Here is a 23,355-nt window from a genome sequence, read left to right on the forward strand (position 1 = left end):
GTGTAACCTGAGAGAATATTCTGGCACCATCTCCAAGCAGCTAAACTTTACTGATGACAGGTGGAACTGACTGACTCTCTCTGCTATGAAAGTAATTCCAATCAAGCATTGTCTCTGGGCTGAGAAACAGAGTTAAAGTTTATGGGTTATAATCTTGCATCGAAACTCAGAAAATGTATTCAAGTGTACAGTAGGGAGGGGGATGGTGGAGGGAAAGGACAGATAGGATGCTGTGTGGTTGGGTGAAAGGTAGCAGCAATTAAATGCCAGAAGGACTTGGTGGTGCACAACAAAAGAGGGCAACAATTGAGAAGGAGAAAATGACAAAGACAGTACCACATATTTCCTTCAGGGGATTTGTACCTAGAGGGTCCAGGTCACAGCGAGTTTCCTGCCCAGATGCAGGATTACACACCCCCACCCCAGCCTTGACCTCTGCTGGCATTGGAACCACAAGCAAGTTGGATGTGGAGGTTTTGGGCACCTTGGACTGTGCTGACAGGAAAGTTGTGGGGCTTCCTGTGTGTGGCTTCTCCTCCATATGGAGGCATGCTGATACTACCCTGAGACTCTGACCTATCACAGTCCCTCGTTTCCTCCCCCTTACCTTCTATTTGATGCTCAGCGCCAGGCATTACACCAATGGAGTGCAAGTCCATGCACCTTTCTTGCAGACTGTGTGCTAGAATTGGTTCTCCATAGCACTGCCAACATGGACACTGAGGCAGCCAAAAGTGCGCTGACACCAACTGATTACATCAGTGGACTCCTCCATCCTACAATCTATTCACCGATTGGCTCTGAGAAACCAACCGGTTTGTGTCTGTCTGTATACCATTTGCTGGATTCCACCAGGACCATGCTGTTGGGCAATTTGTGGCTCAGGAGCTGAGGGTTAAACATGGTACCAGTGGGAATAAAAGTACCAACAGGGCTACACAATTCCATCCATCCCCCCCTCACCCACAATGGCACTGTGTGAAGATGGGATATAAGGTGCTGAATAGAACAATCACATAAGAATGGTCACCTTCCCATTATCCAAAGTGAGTCCCCAAAATGACAGTTTGCCAAACAGTCAAAATTCAGCCAAGTTTCTGGCTGCAAAATGATTTAGGAAAGAAGGAAAATAGAGTATGATCACACTGAACCGAAAATATTGTCAGTCTGATTTGCAGAAATGAACACATTTAAAACAAGAAACTGGATTGCTTCGACACCTGGTTATGAACAAATATAAAACACTTAAAGCTGAATAAAAACTGTCCTACCTGATTTTGGGAGTGGATAGAAAACATTGTAATAATTTTCAAAAAATTGTAGAATTTTCCCAGTAACATTTACTGCGTATTTTCCTTGATCTTCCTCAATTGCTTGCTTTCGTGCCCAAATGCGGATCTTTAAAAAAAATGTTTATAATTGCTTCTTGTCAAATGAGGCTTTCATTTCAGACACCATCTCTCAGAAGAATAGACATAGCAAATATAGCTCTGGTCTTGTATCAAGACAAATATACTGATAGATCCTTCTGGATTAGTGGTGCTGGAAGAGCACAGCAGTTCAGGCAGCATCCGAGGAGCAGTAAAATCGACGTTTCGGGAAAAAGCCCTCCTCTCACTTCTCTCTCCACCCTTCAGGCTCTCTGCCTGTATTCCTGATGAAGGGCTTTTGCCTGAAACATCGATTTTACTGCTCCTCGGATGCTACCTGAACTGCTGTGCTCTTCCAGCACCACGAATCCAGAATCTGGTTTCCAGCATGTGCAGTCATTGTTTTTACCTGATAGCCCCGGTTGATTGTAGGTGGGGAGAAGGATCTATCTCTTTGTAGAATGGCCCTAGATTCCGAGTGCCACTGCATTCAGACACAGGAGTGGTTGGTGGAAAGAGCACTCAATACATGTGAGAGGACTTGGGGCCTTTAGCACTGGCTGAATACAGGATCGCTCCGTCTGTTACTGCAGGAAGAGCCCTCTCCTCTCGCTGTGGGTAACAGACAGTGAGGATTGGACAATAATCCATACACTGCCCGGGAGCCTGCAGTGTCACTGGAGCCAGGACAGAGAGATATGGGGGCATTTCATCCCCCAATGCCAAAGATCCCTTTATGAAGGCTATGCTGGTAAGAAAGGTTTGTTTCCTGCATTAATATTACCCCTGAATCATTTAGATCCAGGACTAAGTGTCTCAGAAAGCACAGCTGACCCAGATGCTCTATCTGCCTGATATGGCTGGCTCCACAATGGGTTTACAATTGACAATTATATTACCTTTTTCATGCCCAGCTTCTATCCTTTGAAGATAAGCAACAACTACCTCACATCACCATTCCAGAATTTAAAAGCTCTGAATTCATGGGCACCAATCAATGATTTACACCCATTACCTCATTGCTCTGTTCAAATCTCATCCTTCTTGCCCTCTGAGTTCCATTATTTTTCACTGCTGGGTTTTTATCAGTGCAGCTGTATGTTCAACATTGGGCAGCTGAGTGGTCTCTGTGACACTCCCAACTATTCCCACCTTTAGCTAAGTTAGTTCCCTTTCATGATTCCAATGAGGGTATTCCAATGATTCCAGTGCCCATCACTGCAGGCAACACTCTATCTCAGAATCTTAACTTCCATAAACAATCCATATTTTGTACTCTCTCTATCCTAGTTTCTTTCCCTCTTCCCAGTTTCTGTGTCCTGTTTTCTGAGAGTCATTTTAAATAAAGACAAGAGGATCATGAAACCACGTACAGCATTACCCAGCACCTTAGTATTGCATATCTAAATGACTGCATTTTATTGGTGTTGTAAACACTTGAGTGCCTGGGTGAATCATATAGAACAGAGACTTCATCAAGTTCTTTAACGCAAAAGATGCAGCATTAGGGCTGTGCACTATTACCCAGAGAGTATACCGTAAGAGACTGAAAAACTTCCCCAACTGCCCCCAGCCCTTAGACTGTAGCTGGCTGCCAGAAAGATTAGTCAAGCTGAATACTAAAGGTCATCTCCCAACCTGGAGCTTTGCACCCGAGGTTTAAAATTCACACATCAGTGTCAAATGGATTTGAGTACATCGTTTATGGATTGTGGAGTAGCAGGGTCATTTGAGACCTCAAAGGGGTGGTTGCCATGTCTTTTTGCAAGCTACTCCAGACCCAGCTAAAGAACCTTGTTCAAGGTCATGAGCCTTGGTCAGTAGCAAAACCAGCAATTTATTTTGTAGTGACAGTGGAATAGTAATAGCCTCAAGAGAACTGCAACTTCTAAGCAGAGGACCTTTCTGGAGGAGGATTCACAGAATTTCCGAATTATCACAGTAGAAAGAAGCCATTCAGCATGTACCTCCTTTACGCAAGCGGAGGAACAGGGCTAGGCCTGTTGAGTCTTTTCCACTATTTAATACAACTGTGACTGATGAGGAAGGCAATGGGAAACCACCTCATTTATCCTTTTCACCATCATAGCATTCATCGAAAGGGGTAATGAGATGATTTTACAAACAAATGAACAAAGGGTACCACACCTAGGGTACATAACCACTATATACAGAATTGTTGATCCTATCACTACTTAATGCCAATAGTGATGAGACTCAAATATCTCAATATCAGAGATTAAGATCTATTGACAGTGTGATTGTGAAACATTCACTTTCTTACATTCCCACCAGATTGCTGGCTGAAAAGTGCCACTATTTTAGTTTCTGATTACTACATCAAATGCCACTTTTGAAGTCCTGAAGGTGAATATGGTGTTGCCTCCATGATACAGAATAGGGAGAAGTGACAGGATTGTTGTTTTTTTTACATCACAGCAGCCAGATACAATGAATCCAAGCTGAGGACAATCAAACACCAACTCTTCATGGGAATAATTCCCACCCACGTAAGTTACCCCAAAGGAAGGAGAAATAATTCCATGTAAAAATAACCAAGTCTGATCTCTTACCTCAGTATCACTTGTATTGTCATAATCATAATCGAAGTCAGAAACAATAAAAGCAAGCAGGTAAGTAGACATCTTAGGTGTCTTTTCAAAGCTAGTGATTATCCACGTCATGCCATTATCATGTATAGTTGTCCTTTCTGAAATAAAGAATCAAACTTTTTTGTGTTTAAATTAAGAACTTAAAAGTGCTTAATTATTTGTAATAAATTACTTTGAAGAAACTGGTAGTTTGGTACCTGCAGCAGCAACTCAATGCACAAAAAGATCTCTTTAACAGTTTGAGGATATTTCAAAACACATGCTCATTTTGGTACAATTGTTTAGAGTAAGGAATTTGGCCAACTTTCAGAATTTATCCAAATTGTCCTGAACAGCTTTTTAAACAAATAGTACATTTAATTTTCTATAAATCATTCAAAATTATTTAATTTGTTTTATTTGATGTGATTTTCTTGACCATTCTATCTCAGCAAATTCCATGTATTCTCATTAAGAGCAAGAGTAACAGGGTAGTTGTTATGGGGGCCTTTAACTTCCCCAATATTGACTGGGAATACTATAGTTCAAGTAGTTTAGATGGGTCAGTTTTTGTTCAAAGTGTGCAGGAGGGTTTTCTGACACAGTATGTAGACAGACCAACAAGGGGCGATGCCATATTGGATTTGGTACTGGGGAGTGAACCCGGCCAGGTGTTAGATTTGGTGGTAGGCGAGCACTTTGGCGATAGTGACCATAATTTGGTTATGTTTCCAATAGTATTGGGCAGGGATAGGAATACTGCAGGGATGGACACACTTGAAATGTGGAGCTCATTCAAGGAACAGCTACTGTGGGTCCTTGATAAATATGTACCTTTCAGGCAGAGAGATAGTTGTCGAGAGAGGGAATCATGGTTTACTAAAGAAGTTGAAACTCTGTCAAGAGAAGAAGGTGGCTTATGGATGTAGGTTTGCTCGCTTAGCTGGAAGGTTCATTCCAGACATTTTGTCACCCTACTAGGTAACATCTTCAGTGGGCCTCAGGCGAAGCAACGTACATGATTCCTGCTTTCTATTTATATGTTTGGGCTTCTTTGGGTTGATGATATTATTTCCTGTAATGTCATTTCCTGTGGTGATGTCATTTCCTGTTCTTTTTCTCAGGGGGTGGTAGATGGGGTCTAACTCGATGTGTTTGTTGATAGAGTTCCGGTTGGAATGCCATGCTTCTAGGAATTCTCGTGCGTATCTCTGTTTGGCTTGTCCTAAGATGGATGTGTTATCCCAGTCAAAATAATATTAGCCACCAGGATACATGAACACCAACTAGCCACAAAACAACATGACCTTCTCTCACTAGTATCCTTACATACAGATAAGGAAGGACACCACTTCGACTGGGGCAACACATCCATCTTAGGACAAGCTGAAGATGTTACCTAGTAGGATGATGAAATGTCTGGAAATGAATCTGTCAGCTCAGCGAGCAAATTTACATCCAGAACCTCAACTTGAGCTACAAATCATCTCAAAACCCGCTAAGAAGGCTTATGTGAGGATGAGGTGTGAAGGTTCAGATAGGGGGCTTGAGAGTTATAAATTAGCCAGGAAAGATCTAAACAGAGGACTAAGAAGAACGAGGAGGTAACAAGAGACATTGTTGGTGGATAGGATCAAGGAAAATCCTAAGGCCTTCTATAGGTATATCAGGAATAAATGAATGACTAGAGTAAGATTAGGGCCAATCAAAGATAGTAGTGGAAAGTTCTGTGTGGAATCTAAGGACATGGGGAAGTGCTTAATGAATACTTTTTGTCAGTATTCACAATGGAAAAGAACAATGTTAGTGAGAATATGGAGATACAGGCTACAAGATTAGATGGGATTGAGGTTGACCAAGAGGAGGTTTTAGCAATTTTGGAAGATCTGAAAATAGATAAGACCCCTGGGCCAGATGGGATTTATTCTCTGATTCTCTGGGAAACCAGGGAGGAGATTGCAGAGCCTTTAGCTTTGATCTTTATGTCAACAGGAATAGTGCCAGAAGACTGGAGGATAGCAAACATTGTTCCCTTGTTTAAGAAGGGGAGTCAGGACAACCCTGGTAATTATAGGCCACTTAGCCTTACTCCGGTTGTGGGTAAGGTGTTGGAAAAGTTATAAGAGATAGGATTTATTATCATTTGGAAAGGAATAATTTGATTGGGGATAGTCAACACAGTTTTGTGAAAGGTAGGTCATGCCTCACTAACAATATTGAGTTCTTCGAGAAGGTGACAAAACAGGTAGATGAAGGTAAAGTAGCTGGTGTGGTGTATATGGACTTCAGAAGGCATTTGATAACGTTCCACAAGATAGGCTATTGCATGGAATTTTAGGATTGAAGGTGATTTAACGATTTGGGTCAGAAATTGGCTAGCTGAAAGAAGGCAGTGAGTGGTGGTTCATGGGAAATGTTCATCCTAGAGCTCAGTTACCAGTAATGTACCGCAAGGATCTGTTTTGGGTCCACTGATGTTTATCATTTTTAGAAATGAGATGGATGTAAAAAGAAGTAACAGGAATGCAGAGTACTGGGCTAATGGTAAAATTCTTGGCAGGTAGATGAACAGAGAGATCTCAGTGCCCAGGTGCATAAATTCCTGAAAGTTGTCACACAAGTTGATAGGGTTGTTAAGAAAACATGGGGTGTGTTGGTTTTTATTGGTAGGGGGATTGAGTTTCGGAGCCACGAGGTCATGCTGCAGTTGTACAAGATACTGGAAAGACCACACCTGGAATATTGCATACAATTCTGGTCACCGGATTATAGGAAGGATGAGGAAGCTTTGGAAAGGGTTCAGAGGAGATTTACTAGGATGTTGCCTAGTATGGAAGGAAGGTCTTATGAGGAAAGGCTGAGGGAACTGAGGCTGTTTTCGTTGGAAAGAAGAAGATTGAGACGTGTCTTAGTCGAGACATATAAGATAATCAGAGGGTTAGATAGGGTGGGCAGTGAGAGCCTTTTTCCTTGGATGGTGAAGGCTAACACGTGGGGACATAGTTTTAAATTGAGGGGTGATAGATTTAGGACAGATATTAGAGGTAGTTTCTTCACTCAGATAGTAGTAGGGTGGGTGGAATGCCTGCCTGCAACAATAGTAGACTTGCCAACATTAAGGGCATTTAGAACAAAGAAACATTACAGCCCAGAAACAGGCCCTTCGGCCCTCCAAGCCTAAGCCAATCCAAATCTACTGTCTAAACCTGTCGCCCAATTCCTAAGCATCTGTATCCCTCTGCTCCCCACCTACTCATGCATCTGTCCAGATGCATCTTAAATGAATCTACCGTGCCTGCCTCTACCACCTTTGCTGGCAACGTGTTCCAAATGCCCACCACCCTCTGTGTGAAGTAATTGGCGTGTATATCCCCCTAAACTTTCCACCTCTCACCTTGAAAGCATGACCTCTCATTCACCCTGGGGAAAAAGCTGATCTCTATCCACCCTGTGTATACCCTTCATGATTTTGTAAACCTCAATCAGGTCCCCCTTCAATCTCCTTTTTTCTAATGAAAACAAACCTAACCTACTCAACCTCTCTTCATAGCTCACACCTTCCATACCAGGCAACATCCTCGTAAACCTTCTCTGCACCCTGTCCAAAGCGTCCATATCCCTTTAGTAATGTGGCGACCAGAACTGTACACAGTATTCTAAATACGGCCGAACCAATGTCTTGTACAATTTTAACATGACCTGCCAGCTCTTATACTCAATACCCTGTCCAATGAAGGCAAGCATACCTATGCCTTCTTGACCACTCTATCCACCTGTGCAGCAACCTTCAGGGTACAATGGACCTGCACTCCCAGATCTCTCTGCCCATCAACTTTTCCCAAGGCTCTTCCGTTCATTGTATAATTCGCTCTAGAGAATGTGCAAACTCCACACAATCAAGTCGCCTGAGGCAGGAATTGAACCCAGGTCTCTGGCGCTGTGAGGCAGCAGTGCTAACCACTGTGCCACCGTGCCGCCCACGTCTCCTGTTGCTCAACCAGTTCTTTATCCACCGAGCTAGAATACCCTGCACACCATGTGACTTCACTTTCTCCATTAGTCTACCATGGGGAACCTAGTCAAAGCCTTACTATAGTCCATGTATATGACATCAACAGCCCTTCCTTCATCTATCAACTTGGTCACTTCCTCAAAGAACTCTATTAAGTTGGTAAGGCAGGATCTCCCCCGCACAAAACCATGTTGCCTATCACTGATAAGCCCATTCTTTTCTAAATATAAATAGATCCTATCCCTCCTTCTCTAGCAATTTTCCCACCACTGACATCAGGTTCACTGGTCTGTAGTTACCTAGAATATCCCTACTCCCCTTCTTGTACAGGGGGACAACATGAGAAACCTTCCAGTCCTCCGGCACCTCACCTGTATTTAAGGATGCCACAAAGATATCTGTCAGGGCCTCAGTTATTTCCTCTCTCACCTCCTTCAGCAACCTGGGATAGATCCCATCCGGTCCTAGGGATTTGTCCACCTTAATAACCTCTAGCCTACCCAACACATCTTCCCTACTTATGTCAATATGATCCAGACTAATCAAACTTCTGTCTCTAATCTCAAGATTCATCATGTTCCTCTCCTCAGTGAACACCGATGCAAAGTAGTCATTCAGAATCTCACCCATTCTCTCAGGTTCGACACACAGCCTTCCTTCATTATCCTTTAGTGGACCAATCTTTTCTCTAGTTACCCGCTTGCTTCTTATATAAGAATAAAATGCTTTGGGATTCTCCTTAATTCTTGCACTAAAGCTATCTCATGACTCCTTTTAGCCTATTTAATTAGGCATTGGACATACATATGGATAACAATGGAACGGTGTAGGTTAGATGGGCATCAGATTAATTTCACAGGTTGGCACTATGTGAAAGGACTGTACTGCACTGTAACGTTCTACATTCTATGTTTATAGATTTGTACAGCACAGATGCCTTTGATCCCACTGAGTCTATGCTAGCTCTTTCAGAGAGCAGCCTAGTTAGATCCACTTCTCTTTTGCCCATATTCCTGCAACGTTACTCTACTTTAAATATTTATTCATTTTCTTACTGAAAATTATAACTGAATCTGTCATCACCACCAATTAGACAGCACATTGCAAATGCCAAGTACTCATTATATAAACAAAAAATTATTGCAAATACTGCAAATCTAAAATAAGAAAAATAGAAAATGCTGGAGAAACTCAGACAGACAGCACCAATGGAGAGAGAAGCAGAGTTAACAGGCACAGTTCTCCAGAAGCAGGGATTATTTAATCAGACAGGAGAATGCCAGGTGGTTTCTGCTTCAATTAAGTCGATGGAGGAAAGCATCTTCCTCTTCCATCCATTGAGATCTTCAAATGGACAATGTCTCAGCCTAACAGCAGTGGGCAGACTACTCTCTACAGGGGAGTTCTTGGAAAGGGGATTTCTTCATTCAACAGTCAACTCTTCACTCCTCTCCAGCAATCTCTTTCCCACCTTTACTCAGCTGCAACCTCATCTCTTCAATGAGTGTCACCTTTCATGGGTATATCACTCCTCCTGACACTACCTGCACCATAGAACTGCTGACCTCTGATTGGGAGCTCCTTGATTCCTCGAAAAGACCATCCCAATGGGCATTCAAAGACTCTCATTGTTCTCGAACCAATAGGTGAGATACCCATATCCTTAGTGTGATACAGTGGCTCAGTGGTTAGCATTGCTGCCTGACAGTGCAAGGGACCTGGGTTCAATTCCACCATCAGGTGATTGTCTGTGTGAAGTTTGCACATTCTCATTGTGTCTGTGTGGGTTTCCTCTGGGTGCTGTGGTTTCTTCCCACTTTTCAAAGATGTGTAAATTAGGTGGATTAGCCATGGGAAACGTAGGGTTACAAAAATGGGTGGGATGCTCTTCAGAGGGTCGGTGTGGACTTGTTGGGATGAACAGCCTTTTTCCACATTGTAGAGATTCTATGATCCTATATTAAATAACACACAAACAGGTTTGTGAGCTTTTATCAGTTCTGGGTGGTTTTAGGCATACCTTCTCTTTGCTTACTCTCAAAGGGTAGAATTTTATACTCTACTTGCTGCCAGGCTTGTAGGTGAAGTTGTGGAAGGATGTAATGTTACGTGGTCAGCCTTCGGACTGCCCTCTGACTTGAGCTGGACCTAACTGTCGTGTTAGCTTGGCGGGCGAGGACAAAGGTACCATTCTCACCCTCACTCTAGTTGAAGCCCTTAAGTAGCTGGGCCCAAATTTTGAGGCTGCTGAGAAGACTCCAGGGGCTGATGGATGATTTGGTGCAGCCGGCTGTTCAGGCCATGGGCAGGAACAGACTGCCTAATACAAAGAGTCCCCTTTTAACAATGGGCACATTCCACAAGGTCTACCTCCACGAAAGCTCTCTCCACTCTCCAACCTTTCCAAGTCCCCAGCCGCATGTGCCTGCCCACCTACACCTCACCCCACCCCATCTTCAACCCCCTACCAGCTCTCACTTCTTTGTTGTATAGTCATTAGAATGTTAGAAAGCCTACAGTATAGAAAGAGGCCATTCAGCCCATCCTGTTGCACTGACTAAGTAAACTTGCTGCCACTCTAGTCCCACGTACTAGCACCTTATCTATACCTTCAGGGGCAGATTCAGGTTCCACTTAATTAAGTAGAAGATTCCTGCTTTGACCATCAAACGAGACAGTGAATTCCAGTCACTCAGCACCCTGAGTGAAAAAGTTTCTTGAACGTCCCCTCTGATCCTGCTACCTATCACCTTAAATCTATGCCTCCTGATAACCGACCTTGCCACTGAGGAAAAACAGTTCTTACCTCTTCGTGGAGTCTGAGGAGATAGGGGAAGCGCTAAATGAATATTTTTCATCAGTATTCACATTTTAAAAAGACAATGTTGTCAAAGAGAATACTGAGATACAATCTATTAGACTGGACGGGATTGAAGTTCACAAGGAGGAGGCGTTAGCAATTCTAGAAGGTGTGAAAATAGATAAATCCTGTGGGCTGGATGGGATTTATCCTGGGATTCTCTGAGAAGCCAGGAAGGAGATTGCTGACACTTTGGCTTTGATCTTTATGTCGTCATTGTCTACAGGAATAGTACAGAAGACTGGAGTATAGCAAATGTTGTCCCCTTGTTCAAAAAGGGGAATAGAGACAACCCTGGTAATTATAGACCAATGAGCCTTACTTCAGTTGAGGATAAACTGTTGGAAAAGGTTATAAAATATAGGATTTATAATCATCTTGAGAGGAATAAGTTGATTAGGGATAGTCAACACACTTTTGAGAAGGATAGGTCATGCCTCACCAACCTTACTCAGTTCTTTGAGTTGGTGAACAAGCAGGGTGGATGAGGGTAAAGCGGTTGATATGGTGTATATGGATTTCAGTAAAGCATTTGATTGGTTCCCCACGGTAGGCTATTGCACAAAATACAGAGGCATCGGATTGAGGGTGATTTAGTGGTTTGGATCAGAAATTGGCTAGTTGAAAGAAGACAGAGGGTGGTGGTTGATGGGAAATGTTCATCCTGGAATACTAGTGGTGACTCACAAGGATCTGTTTTGGGTCAACTGCTGTTTGTCATTTTTATAAATGACCTAGATGATGGCATACAAGAATGGGTTAGTAAATTTGTGGATGACACTAAGATCTGTGGAGTTGTGTATAGTGTTGAAGGATATTGCAGGTTACAGAGGGACATAGATAAGCTGCAGAGCTGGGCTGAGAGGTGGCAAATGGAGTTTAATGCAGAAAAGTGTGAGGTGATTCACTTTGGAAGGAGCAACAGGAATAAAAAGTATTGGCCTAATGGTAAGATTCTTGGTAGGATGGATGAGCAGAGAGATCGCAGTGTCCATGTCCATAGAACCCTGAAAGTCGCTACCCAAGTTGATAGGTTTGATAAGAAGACATCCGGTGTGTTAGCTTTTATTGGTAGAGGGATTGAGTTTCAGAGCAATGAGGTCATGCTGCAGCTGTACAAAATTCTGGTGCTGCCAGTTCTGGTCACCGCATTGTAGGGAGGATGTGGAAGCTTCAGAAAGGGTGCAAAGGAGATTTACTAGGGCGTTGCCTGGTATGGAGGGAAAGTCTTATGAGGAAAGGCTGAGGGACTTGAGGCTGTTTTTGTTTGAGAAAAGAAGGTTGAGAGGTGACTTTATTACGACATATAAGATAATAAGAGGGTTAGATAGGGTGGACAGTGAGAGCCTTTTTCCTCAGATGGTGATGGCTAGCATGAGGGGACATGGCTTTAAATTGAGGGGTGATAAATATAGGACAGATGTCAGAGGTAGTTTATTTACTCAAAAAGTAGTAGGAGCATGGAACCGCCTGCCTGCAACAGTAGTAGACTTGCCAACCTTAACGGCATTTAAATGGTCATTGGATAAACATATGGATGAAAATGGAATAGTGTAGGATAGATAGGTTTCAAACTGGTTCCACAGGTCGGCACAACATCAAGGGCCGAAGGGCCTGACTGTATTGTAATGTTGTGTTCACTCCTCAGCCTCCTTGAAGGAAAACATTCCCTAGCCTATTTAACCTTGCCTCAAACCACAATTATCCATGCCTGGCGACATTTTTGTCAATCTCTGTCTAGAACAATTCTGTCCTTCTTATAATGTGGTACAGACCTGTATGCAAAACTCCAGCTGTGAACAAACTAGTGTTTTATACAGCTCCAACATTTTCTTCCTGCTGTTACATTCAATACTGCACCCAATAAAGGCATTCGTCTCATGCATCTTCTTTACCACCTTATCTACCTGTTCTGCCACTTTTAGGGACCCATGGACATTGACTCAGGTGTCTAACTTCCTCTAACCCTCTCAGTCCCCTTCCATTTATTGTGTATTCCCTTGCTTTGTTTCCCTCTCATAACGTTCTGAAAGAGTCACAGTGGGACCTGCCAGAAGCTGATGATGTCACACAGTCTCTGGGTGGAGGAGAGTCTGACACATTGTCTCTGATAGTCTTTGTAATTATGGTTAACTTGCAGCTATTGCTATTTTGCAATAAACTGCAACTTGTTATTAAGACAAGCATTTCATCTCATTAAAACTCAGTTGTAGTTCATCCACCAATAATTAGACAGGCTCGGAGCATAGAGAGAAGGATTTGTGGCAGCTTGATCCCAACCCCACATCGTCAGTCATAGAGAAGTTCAGTAAGGGAACAGACCTTTCACTTCAATCATCGATGCCAACCAGCTATCCTAAACTGATCTAATCTCATTTGCCAGCATTTATCACATATCACTCTAAACCCTTCTTATTCACGTACCCATTTGGATGTCCTTTAAATGTTGCAATTGTACCAGCCTCCACCACTTCTGGCAGCTCATTCCATACACACACCATCCTATGCATGAAAAAATTCCTCCTCAGGACCATTTTAACTCTTTCCCTTCTCACTTAAACCTATGCCCTCCAGTTTTGGACTCTCCCACCCTGGGCTATTCTCCCTATCCATGCATCTCATGAGATTGTAAAATTCTCCAACGTTCTATCAGCCTCTGACACTCCAGGGAAAATAGACCCAGCCTATTCAGCATCTCCCTATTGCTCAAATCCTCCAATCCCAGCAACATCCTTGTAAACCTTTTCTGCACCCTCTCAAGTTTAACAAATTCTTCCCTATAGCAGAGAGACCAGAATTGAATGCAGTATTCTAAAAGTGGCCTCACCAATGCCCTGTGCAGCTACAACATGACATCCCAACTCCTATAATTAATGCACTGACCAATGAAGGCAAATATGCCAAATGCCTTCTTCACCATCCTATCTACCTGCGACTCCACTTTCAAGGAACTATGCACCTGCACCCTAGGTTTCTTTGTTTGTCCACATTCCCCTGGGCACTATCTATTAAATGTAAAAGTTCTGCCCTGGTTTGCCAAAAAAAAACACACTACACATTTATCTAAATTAAACACCATTTGCCACTCCTCGTGGTTGACAAAGCAACATGAGACACCAATCCCTCCTGGTTGTAGGACCCTGCACATTTACATGGTCCCAGACTCCAGGACTTTGAATCCATGGACTGCTTGTAGTTCCAGTTCTGGCATAGGAACAGGAGTAGGCCTTTCAGCCCGTCAAGCCTGTTCCACCTGGAATGAAATCATGGTTGGGTACATATTCTTTAACAACTTTGCTAAGGAAAAATGTATCAATGTCAGATTTAAAATTAATGGCTGATCCTGTATCCATTTCCATTTGTGGAAGAGAGAGTTCCAAACATCTACCACCTACTGTGTGTAGAAGTGCTTCCTAACATCTCCGCTGAATGGTCTAGCCCTAATGCTCAGACTATGCTCTCCAGTTCCAGAATCCCCTATCAGTGGAAATAGTTTATCTTTACCAACCCTGTTTTTCCTGTTAATATCTTGAAGAGTTTGATCAGCTCATTCCTTAACCTTATAAACTCTAGAGGAAACATGCCTAATTTGGAAAAACTTTCTCATTACTTAACCCTTGAAGTCTACGTGTCATTTGTATAAACCCACATTGTACTCCATCCGAGGCCAATATATCCTTCCTAAAGTGTGGTGTCCAGAATTGATTTGATTTATTATTGTCACATGTACCAAGATACAGTGAAAAGTATTATTTTCCGTGCTATCTAGACAAATCATACCTTACATTAGTACATCAGGATAATAGAACAGAAGACTATAGTGTTACAGCGACAGAGAAGGTGCAGATCCACTCCAATATATGAGAGGTCTGTTCATAAGTCTGATACCAGTGAGGATTCTGTTGATACCCGTTTTCAAACTTTTATAACTTCTGCCTGACAGAAGAGGGTAGAAGAGAGTATAACTGGGGAATGTTTGACTATGTTGACTGCTTTCCCAAGGCAGAGGGAAGTGCAACTGGAGTCAATGGAAGGAAAGTTGGTTTTGGTGATGGACTGGGCTGCAGTCATAACTCTTTAATTTCTTGCAGTCCTGGGCAGAGCAGTTGCCAGACAAAGTTGAGATGCGTCCAGATAGAATGCTTTCTATGGTGCCTCTACAAAATTTGGTAAGTTACTGTGGGCATGCAGAATTCCCTTTGCCTTCTGAGGAAATATAGCTGTTGCATGTTTTCTGGATTGTAGTGTCGATGTGGACAGACAGGATAGATTGTTAGTGATATTTACTTCTCGTGACTGGGAAATCTCGACCACTTCTACCTCAGCACCATTGATACAGACAGGGATGTGTCTTCCACTCTGCTTCCTGAAGTCTACTACCAACTCCTTTTTTTTGCTGACATTGGCTCTAAGCTGTCAGTCATCTTCTTGAACTCTGGGTCATCGTTGTCTGAGATCTGACCCACTACAGTGGTGTCATCAGCAAATATATAAAATGGATTTAGAGCTGAATTTGGCCACACAGTTGGAGTGTATGAGGAGTTGGCAATTATTGTGGAGTAAATACTGTTTCCTAACCTTACTGATCTGTTCACATTACATCAAGTGGAGTCTAACCAGGGTTTTGTATAACTGTAGCATAACGTGTGCATCCTTATACTCCAGTCCTCCAGATAGAAAGGCCAGCATTCTATTAGTTTTGCTAATTATCTTCTGCAGCTGTTTGTGACATTTTAAACATCTATGCATCTGAATCCCCAAGTCACTCTAGACACCCACTGTAGTTCACTTCATACTATCGAGAAGGCTTTCTGACCTCACCTTCATTAGTCCAAAGTAGATCATCACACACCTGCTTACATTGAACTCCATCTGCCACAGTTTTGCCCATTCACTTAGTCTATCAATATCTCTTTGTAAGTTTATGCTATTATCTACACTGTTAATAATGCCCGAAACGTCGATTCTCCTGTTCCTTGGATGCTGCCTGACCTGCTGCGCTTTTCCAGCAATACATTTTCAGCTCTGATCTCCAGCATCTGCAGCCCTCACTTTCTCACGAAGGCATTCAAGCTGTACATCATTACAGTCATTCACATCTCCAAGCTCAGAGGGTGCTCCATATTTTAGGAGCTAGTGGGAACAAGACTATTACTGACTGCCTTATTCATGGCTGAGCCTAGCTCCAATTTCACAATGATCAATTCCCTCCACATATTTTTGATTCCTGGAAACCATGCATACATGGCCATAGCATGACAGTGACTCAGTTCTGCCCCCTCCCTACTTCCTTCACCACTTTTACCACACTGTACACAACCCTTGCAACATTTACAAACACAGCCTGTTATGGGCAATGCAAATCATCAGGGATAGGGTTGGGGGAAAGGCAGAGCAGGCAGGGACTAAATCAAATTACAGTTGGAGGGGAAGTTAAAGCGCTGTATCCACCGCAGTGCCCACCTCTCCCTAAAAGCATCAAGAGCATTGGTGGACACTGCGTGCTCTCTCTCCAATGACAGCCTGGCTCATAGAACATAGAACAATACAGCACAGAACAGGCCCTTCGGCCCACGATGTTGTGCCGAACATTTGTCCTAACTTAAGCACCTATCCATGTACCTATCCAATTGCCGCTTAAAGGTCACCAATGATTCTGTCTCTGCCACTCCCACAGGCAGCGCATTCCATGCCCCCACCACTCTCTGGGTAAAGAACCTACCCCTGATATCCCCCCTATACCTTCCACCCTTCACCTTAAATTTATGTCCCCTTGTAACACTCTGTTGTACCCGGGGAAAAAGGCCCAGGAGCAGACTCATGAAGATGTCCTCTGACCTGCCCGCACCCTTCTGCACCAGATATCCAGAGATCAAGAGCATGGAGGTGAAGTCCAAACAAAAACACAAAAGATTTTAATGCACAGCAGTTTTATCTGAGGCACTTAATTCAAAGCATTAATAATTAGCTTATAGAAGTTGTGAAACTATTCTATCTATTCCCCTGATCATCTTATAAACCTCTATCAAGTCACCCCTCATCCTTCGCCGTTCCAATGAGAAAAGGCCTAGCACTCTCAACCTATCCTTGTACGACCTATTCTCCATTCCAGGCAACATCTGCACCCTCTCCAAAGCTTCCACATCTTTCCTAAAATGAGGCGACCAGAACTGCACACAGTACTCCAAATGTGGCCTTACCAAGGTCCTATACGCTGCATGCAACATCACCTCACGACTCTTGAATTCAATCCCTCTGCTAATGAACGCTAATACACCATAGGCCTTCTTACAAGCTCTATCCACCTGAGTGGCAACTTTCAAAGAGCTATGAACATAGACCCCAAGATCCCTCTGCTACTCCACCTTATTAAAAACCCTACCATTAACCCAGTATTCCGCATTCTTATTTGTCCTTCCAAAATGGACAACCTCACACTTGACAGGGTTGAACTCCATCTGCCACTCCTCAGCCCAGCTCTGCATCATATCTAAGTCTCTTTGCAGCCGACAACTGCCCTCCTCACTATCCACAACTCCACCAATCTTCGTATCATCTGCAAATTTACTGACCCACCCTTTGACTCCCTCTTCCAAGTCATTAATAAAAGGCTCGAATGTAACCTTGGAAGAGGGGCAGGCAGTTGGCAGAGTGACCCTCCAGAGCTCACTGCCTGCACCTGTTTATAGCCAGCCTGGCCAGGCCCAGGAGCAGACTCATGAAGATGTCCTCTGACCTGCCCGCACCCTTCTGCACCAGATATCCAGAGATCAAGAGCATGGAGGTGAAGTCCAAACAAAAACACAAAAGATTTTAATGCACAGCAGTTTTATCTGAGGCACTTAATTCAAAGCATTAATAATTAGCTTATAGAAGTTGTGAAACTGACCATATTCTGGCATGTTGGAGATTGCACTGTATTCCTCTTTATGATACAGAGTTATATTGAATGTTGCTTTCATTGCTGGTTCATCAAAGCATGGGAATGCTTTTCTGGCATCAGTAGGCTGCATCTGAGTTGTTGCAATAACTCTGTATTAGTAAAGGAAGCAGATCAGACATTAGTCATTGCAGGGAAATTCAAAATTATGATGTTGTATTTTATATTTATCTTATGTTTGCAATAACCATTTTCTCCCAAAGTTTAGTTATTATTTTAAATGGCAGTCACTGAATGATTGGGAGGTGACTATTTTCAGGACCCACCAGATAACTGATCCCCAACAGTTTCCATCAACTACGACATCATTCACAGACCTGGGTTCCTTTCCTCCAGGAAGCCTGTTGCCAACATTCGGTGCAGCCTTGATGACCAACTTGAAAAGCATTTAAATTAGCCCAATGTAATTGAATGGCAAAGAATGAGGTAGAATTGACAGTTTTATTCCTGAACATCTAGCAATATTCTGAGACAATCTGCACTTTATACTTTGGGATAATGGTTGCTGTGAGTGGGAAAATGTTTACCAAATCCACGTATTTTCATCAGATGCAATAATCCACGAGCTAAGGATTTCTTTTTGAACTGGCTGTGGGCCTAGAGGAGCAGGAAGCCCTTTTTTAGTTTTTTTGAAGGTGCTTTACATTTTGGCACCTAATGATTCCTGCACCAGGAGTGGATTGTGGGGATGGAGTCAAAGGAGACCCTTTTTTGGTCTGTATATTTATTTATTTTTATTCTTCCCCAGAATAACATGGACTTTAGTTTTGTTCAAGAAATTTGGAAACTTTTTTCTGTTTCCATTGAGTAGACTGCACTTTACTCTGTATTTTACCTGGTGCTGTCCCTATCCCAGGCGACACTTGAGATGTCTTGACTTTTTCTTTTCTGTCTTTAATTTTAAAAAAGAATGGAAGAACAGGTTCCTCTTATCCACATTCATCTCATCCCATGCCTTTCCCCATGCCCCCGTCCCCATTCAAGAAAATGCTCTCCTCTCCCAGGTGAAAAGTGCAGCATTTTACCGTTTTCAATCACACTCTTCCTTCCTTCCTTCCCCCTCCCCCAACGCCCTCTCATCCCCATTTCACCTTCTATTAAATGAAAAATCATTATATAAACATAACTCGTTGTTGTGCTTATACCTTCTGTAATCCACAATGGCCTAAAATTTGCTGTCACAGTGATGTAGATTCTAGTGGCATCACACTAATTTATGAACAGATCAAACTATGAATTCAGGTGAGCGCAGTTTTATGGTTAAACAGATAAACCCAAAAATTGCATTCTGAGATCCTATGTAATCTAATTTATGAGATCCATTAGTTCCACCATTAGCTTTGGGACCATGGAATGCTTTGTGGAGGAAAACTAAATGGAATTGATTAATATAGACACTTTATTGTTCAGTTTCTGGTAAACAATTGACATTTATGTTTGAACAAATTCACGGCTGTCTTTCTAAAAATGGTTTATGTGTCTCATTAAAATTTTCTATCATCATGGTCAAAGTTTTGAATTTCATATTCACCAACAGCAATCAGGCCCAGTCTGTCCAACTTCTCCTCATAATGGAAATTCATCCATCTCAGGAATCATTCAAGTGAAACTTCTCTGAACTGTTTTTAACACATTGAAATCCTTTCTTAAATAAGGAGATCAAAACAGTACAAAGTTTTTATGACCATAATTCTATCTTATTTCCAATGGTCTTATTTCCAATTGTGGCCTCATCAAAACTATACAATTGTAATTAAACATTTATTTTCCATTCCCTTATTGATAAACAACAACAATCCTTCCTGGACACTTGCTATATTAATACTCTGTTTTATTTACTGATCTGCTCTGAAACTCAAAATTATTTTGAGGTGAATTACAAGAGCCTCCAAGCTGCAGGCAGAGTTGAGCTGAGCCATATGATTGGCTGTTAGTCACAGTGAGATTTGGAGGCTTTGAAAAGAGACCTGAATGTTTAATCTCTTTAATGGGAGTGTATCAGTATTATAAAGTTCCCAAGATTCAAAATTCTCCAGATCCTGGAAAGTCATTACTGGATTGGAAAATGACAAATATAAACATCTCTATTCAAGAAAGGAGGGATAAAGAAACTTTTGTGCAGTTGGTCTAATATATGTCATTTGGAAAGGTACTGTGTTTAGAGGGTTGTGGCATATTATAGAAGAGTATAAAGGCAGTAGGAGGGAAATCAGGAGGGCAAAAAGGGGACATGAGATAGCTTTGGCAAATAGAATTAAGCAGAATCCAAAGGGTTTTTACAAATACATTAAGGACAAAAGAGTAACTAGGGAAGAAGGGCTTATGCCCTAAACATTGATTCTTCCTCTCCTTGGATGCTGCCTGACCTGCTGTGCTTTTCCAGCAACAAATGTTTCAGCTCTGATCTCCAGTATCTGCAGTCCTCACATTCTCCTAGAGAATAGGGCCCCTCAAAGATCAGCAAGGCAGCCTTTGTGTGGAGCCGCAAAAAATGGGGGAGATACTAAACAAGTATTTTCATCAGTATTTACTGTGGAAAAGGATATAGAAGATATAGAATGTAGGGAAACAGATGGTGACACCTTGCAAAATGTCCATATTACAGAGGAGGAAGTGCTGGATGTCTTGAAACGCATAAAGGTGGATAAATCCCCAGGTGTACCCTAGAACTCTGATCAGATGTACCCTAGAACTCTGTGGGAAGCTCGTCATTATTTAGAGAAGTGATTGCTGGGCCTCTTGCTGAGATATTTGTATCATCAATGGTCATAGGTGAGGTGCCAGAAGACTGGAGCTTGGCAAACATGGTGCCACTGTTTAAGAAGGGTGGTAAGGACAAGCCAGGGAACTATAGACCAGTGAGCCTGACGTCAGTGGTGGGCAAGTTGTTGGAGGGAATCCTGAGGGACAGGATGTACATGTATTTGGAAAGGCAAGGACTATTAGGGATAGTCAACATGGCTTTGTGCATGGGAAATCATGTCTCACAAACTTGATTGAGTTTTTGAAGAAGTAACAAAGAGGATTGATTAGGGCAGTGCAGTAGATGTGATCTATATGGACTTCAGTAAGGTATTCGACAAGGTTCCCCATTAGAGACTGGTTAGCAAGGTTACATCTTACAGGAAGAACTAGCCATTTGGATACAGAACTGGCTCAAAGGTAGAAGACAGAGGGTTGTTTTTCAGGCTGGAGGCCTGTGACCAGAGGAATGCCACAAGGATCGGTGCTGGGTCCTCTACTTCTTGTCATTTACATAAATGATTTGGATGTGAGCATAAGAGGTACAGTTAGTAAGTTTGCAGATGACACCAAAATTGGAGGTGTAGTGGACAGCGAAGAGGGTTACCTAAGATTACAACAAGATCTTGACCAGATGGGCCAGTGGCCTGAGAAGTGGCAGATGGAGTTTAATTCAGATAAATGCGAGGTGCTGCATTTTGGGAAAGCAAATCTTAGCAGGACTCATACACTTAATGGTAAAGTCCTAGGGAGTGTTGCTCAACAAAGAGACCTTTGAGTGCAGGTTCATAGTTCCTTGAAAGTGTAGTTGCAGGTAGATAGGATAGTGAAGAAGGCATTTGGTATGGTTTCCTTTATTGGTCAGAGTATTGAGTACAGGAGTTGGGAGGTCATGTTGCAGCTGTACAGGACATTGGTTAGGCCATTGTTGGAATATTGCGTGCAATTCTGGTCTCCTTCCTATCGGAAAGATATTGTGAAACTTGAAAGAGCTCAAAAAAGACTTACAAGGATATTGCCATGGTTGGAGAACTTAAGCTATAGGGAGAGGTTGAATAGGCTGGGGCTGTTTTCCCTGGAGCTTGGGAGGCTGAGGGGTGACCTTATAGAGGTTTATAAAATCATGAGAGGCATGGATAGGATAAATAGACAAAGTCTTTTCCCTGAGGTGGGGGAGTCCATAACTAGAGGGCATAGGTTTAGGGTGAGAGGAAATAGATATAAAAGGGACCTAAGGGGCAACGTTTTCATGCAGAGGGTGGTGCCTGTATGGAATGAGCTGGCAGAGGAAGTGGTGGAGACTGGTACAATTGCAACATTTAAAAGGCATCTGGATGGGTATATGAATAGGAAGGGTTTGGAGGGATATGGGCCAAGTGCTGGCAAATGGGACTAGATTAGGTTGCGATATCTGGTCAGCACGGATGAGTTGGAACGAAGGGTCTGTTTCTATACTGTACATCTCTATGACTCTATAACTCTTAGAATGGTTCCAGAAATAAGAAACTCCACTGATGAGGATAGTTTGAAGAAGTTGGGACTGTTCTCCCTAGCGAGAAGAAGGCTAAAGGGATATCTGACTGAGGCTTTCAAAATCATGAGACTGGCTAGAGTAGGTAAAATGAAGCTGCTCTCATTCACAAAAGAAAACGGAAAAAGAAGACAATTTTCTGATTCAGTATGTGGATGTACCTTCTAGAGAAAGTGCAAAACTTGACCTACTCTTGGGAAATAAGACAGAGCAGGTGACTGAGGTGTCAGTGGGGGAGCACTTTGGGGCCATTCTATTCGTTTTAAAATACTGATGGAAAAAGATAGACCAGATTTAAAAGTTGAAGTTCTAAATTGGATAAAGGCCAATTTTGACGGTATTAGGCAAGAACTTTCGAAAGCTGATTGGAGGCAGCTGTTCGCAGGTAGAGGGAAGGCTGGAAAATGAGAAGACTTCAGAAATGAGATAATAAGAATCCAGAGAAAGTATATTCCTGTCAGGGTGAAAGGGAAGGCTGGTAGGTATAAGGAATGATGGATGACTAAAGAAATTGAGGGTTTGGTTAAGAAAAAGAAGGAAGCATGTGTCATGTATAGACAGGATAGATCGAGTGAATCCTTAGAAGAGTATAAAGGAAGTAGGAGTATACTTAAGAGGGAAATCAGGAGGGCAAAACAGGGACATGAGATAGCTTTGGCAAATAGAATTAAGGAGAATCCAAAGGGTTTTTACAAATATATTAAGGAAAAAAGGGTAACTACAGAGATAATAGGGTCCTTCAAAGATCAGCAAGGCGGCCTTTGTGTGGAGCCACAGAAAATGGGGGAGATACTAAATGAATATTTTGCATCAGTATTTACTGTGGAAAAGCATATGGAAGATGTAGACTATAGAGAAATAGTTGGTGACATCTTGCAAAATGTCCAGATTACAGAGGAGGAAGTGCTGGATGTCTTGAAATGGTTAAAGGTGGATAAATCCCCAGGACCTGATCGGGTGTAACCAAGGACTCTGTGGGAAGCTAGAGAAGTGATCACTGGGGTTCTTGCTGAGATATTTGCATCATCGATAGTCACAGGTGAGGTGCCGGAAGACTGGAGGTTGGCAAATGTGGTGCCACTGTTTAAGAAGGGTTGTAAAGACAAGCCAGGGAACTATAGACCAGTGAGCCTGACGTCAGTGGTGGGCACGTTGTTGGAGGGAATCCTGAGGGACAGAATGTACATGTATTTGGAAAGGCAAGGACTGATTAGGGTTAGTAAACATGGCTTTGTGCGTGGGAAATCATGTCTCACAAACTTGATTGAGTTCTTTGAAGAAGTAACAAATAAGATTGATGAGGGCAGAG

General features: G+C 42.5%; 1 protein-coding gene and 1 long non-coding RNA gene across 2 annotated transcripts in view; one reads left to right on the forward strand and one right to left on the reverse strand.

The window, feature by feature from the left end:
• The window catches only part of LOC122539577, an 83,027-nt gene extending 78,999 nt beyond the window's left edge, over window positions 1-4,028 (forward strand). The window contains exon 5 of the long non-coding RNA XR_006309123.1: window positions 3,810-4,028. This is a non-coding gene — a long non-coding RNA (uncharacterized LOC122539577). The remainder of the gene's footprint in view (window positions 1-3,809) is intronic.
• The window catches only part of anpepb (alanyl (membrane) aminopeptidase b), an 86,844-nt gene that overhangs the window by 58,841 nt on the left and 4,648 nt on the right, over window positions 1-23,355 (reverse strand). Inside the window, exons 2-4 of the mRNA XM_043674558.1 lie at window positions 17,723-17,865; window positions 3,944-4,080; window positions 1,272-1,398 (exon numbers count right to left, since the gene is read on the reverse strand). Of these exons, the coding sequence (XP_043530493.1) occupies window positions 1,272-1,398; window positions 3,944-4,080; window positions 17,723-17,865 (407 nt within the window). The remainder of the gene's footprint in view (window positions 1-1,271; window positions 1,399-3,943; window positions 4,081-17,722; window positions 17,866-23,355) is intronic.

This window comes from Chiloscyllium plagiosum, chromosome 32 (assembly GCF_004010195.1).
Source record: "Chiloscyllium plagiosum isolate BGI_BamShark_2017 chromosome 32, ASM401019v2, whole genome shotgun sequence".
NCBI lineage: Eukaryota > Metazoa > Chordata > Chondrichthyes > Orectolobiformes > Hemiscylliidae > Chiloscyllium > Chiloscyllium plagiosum.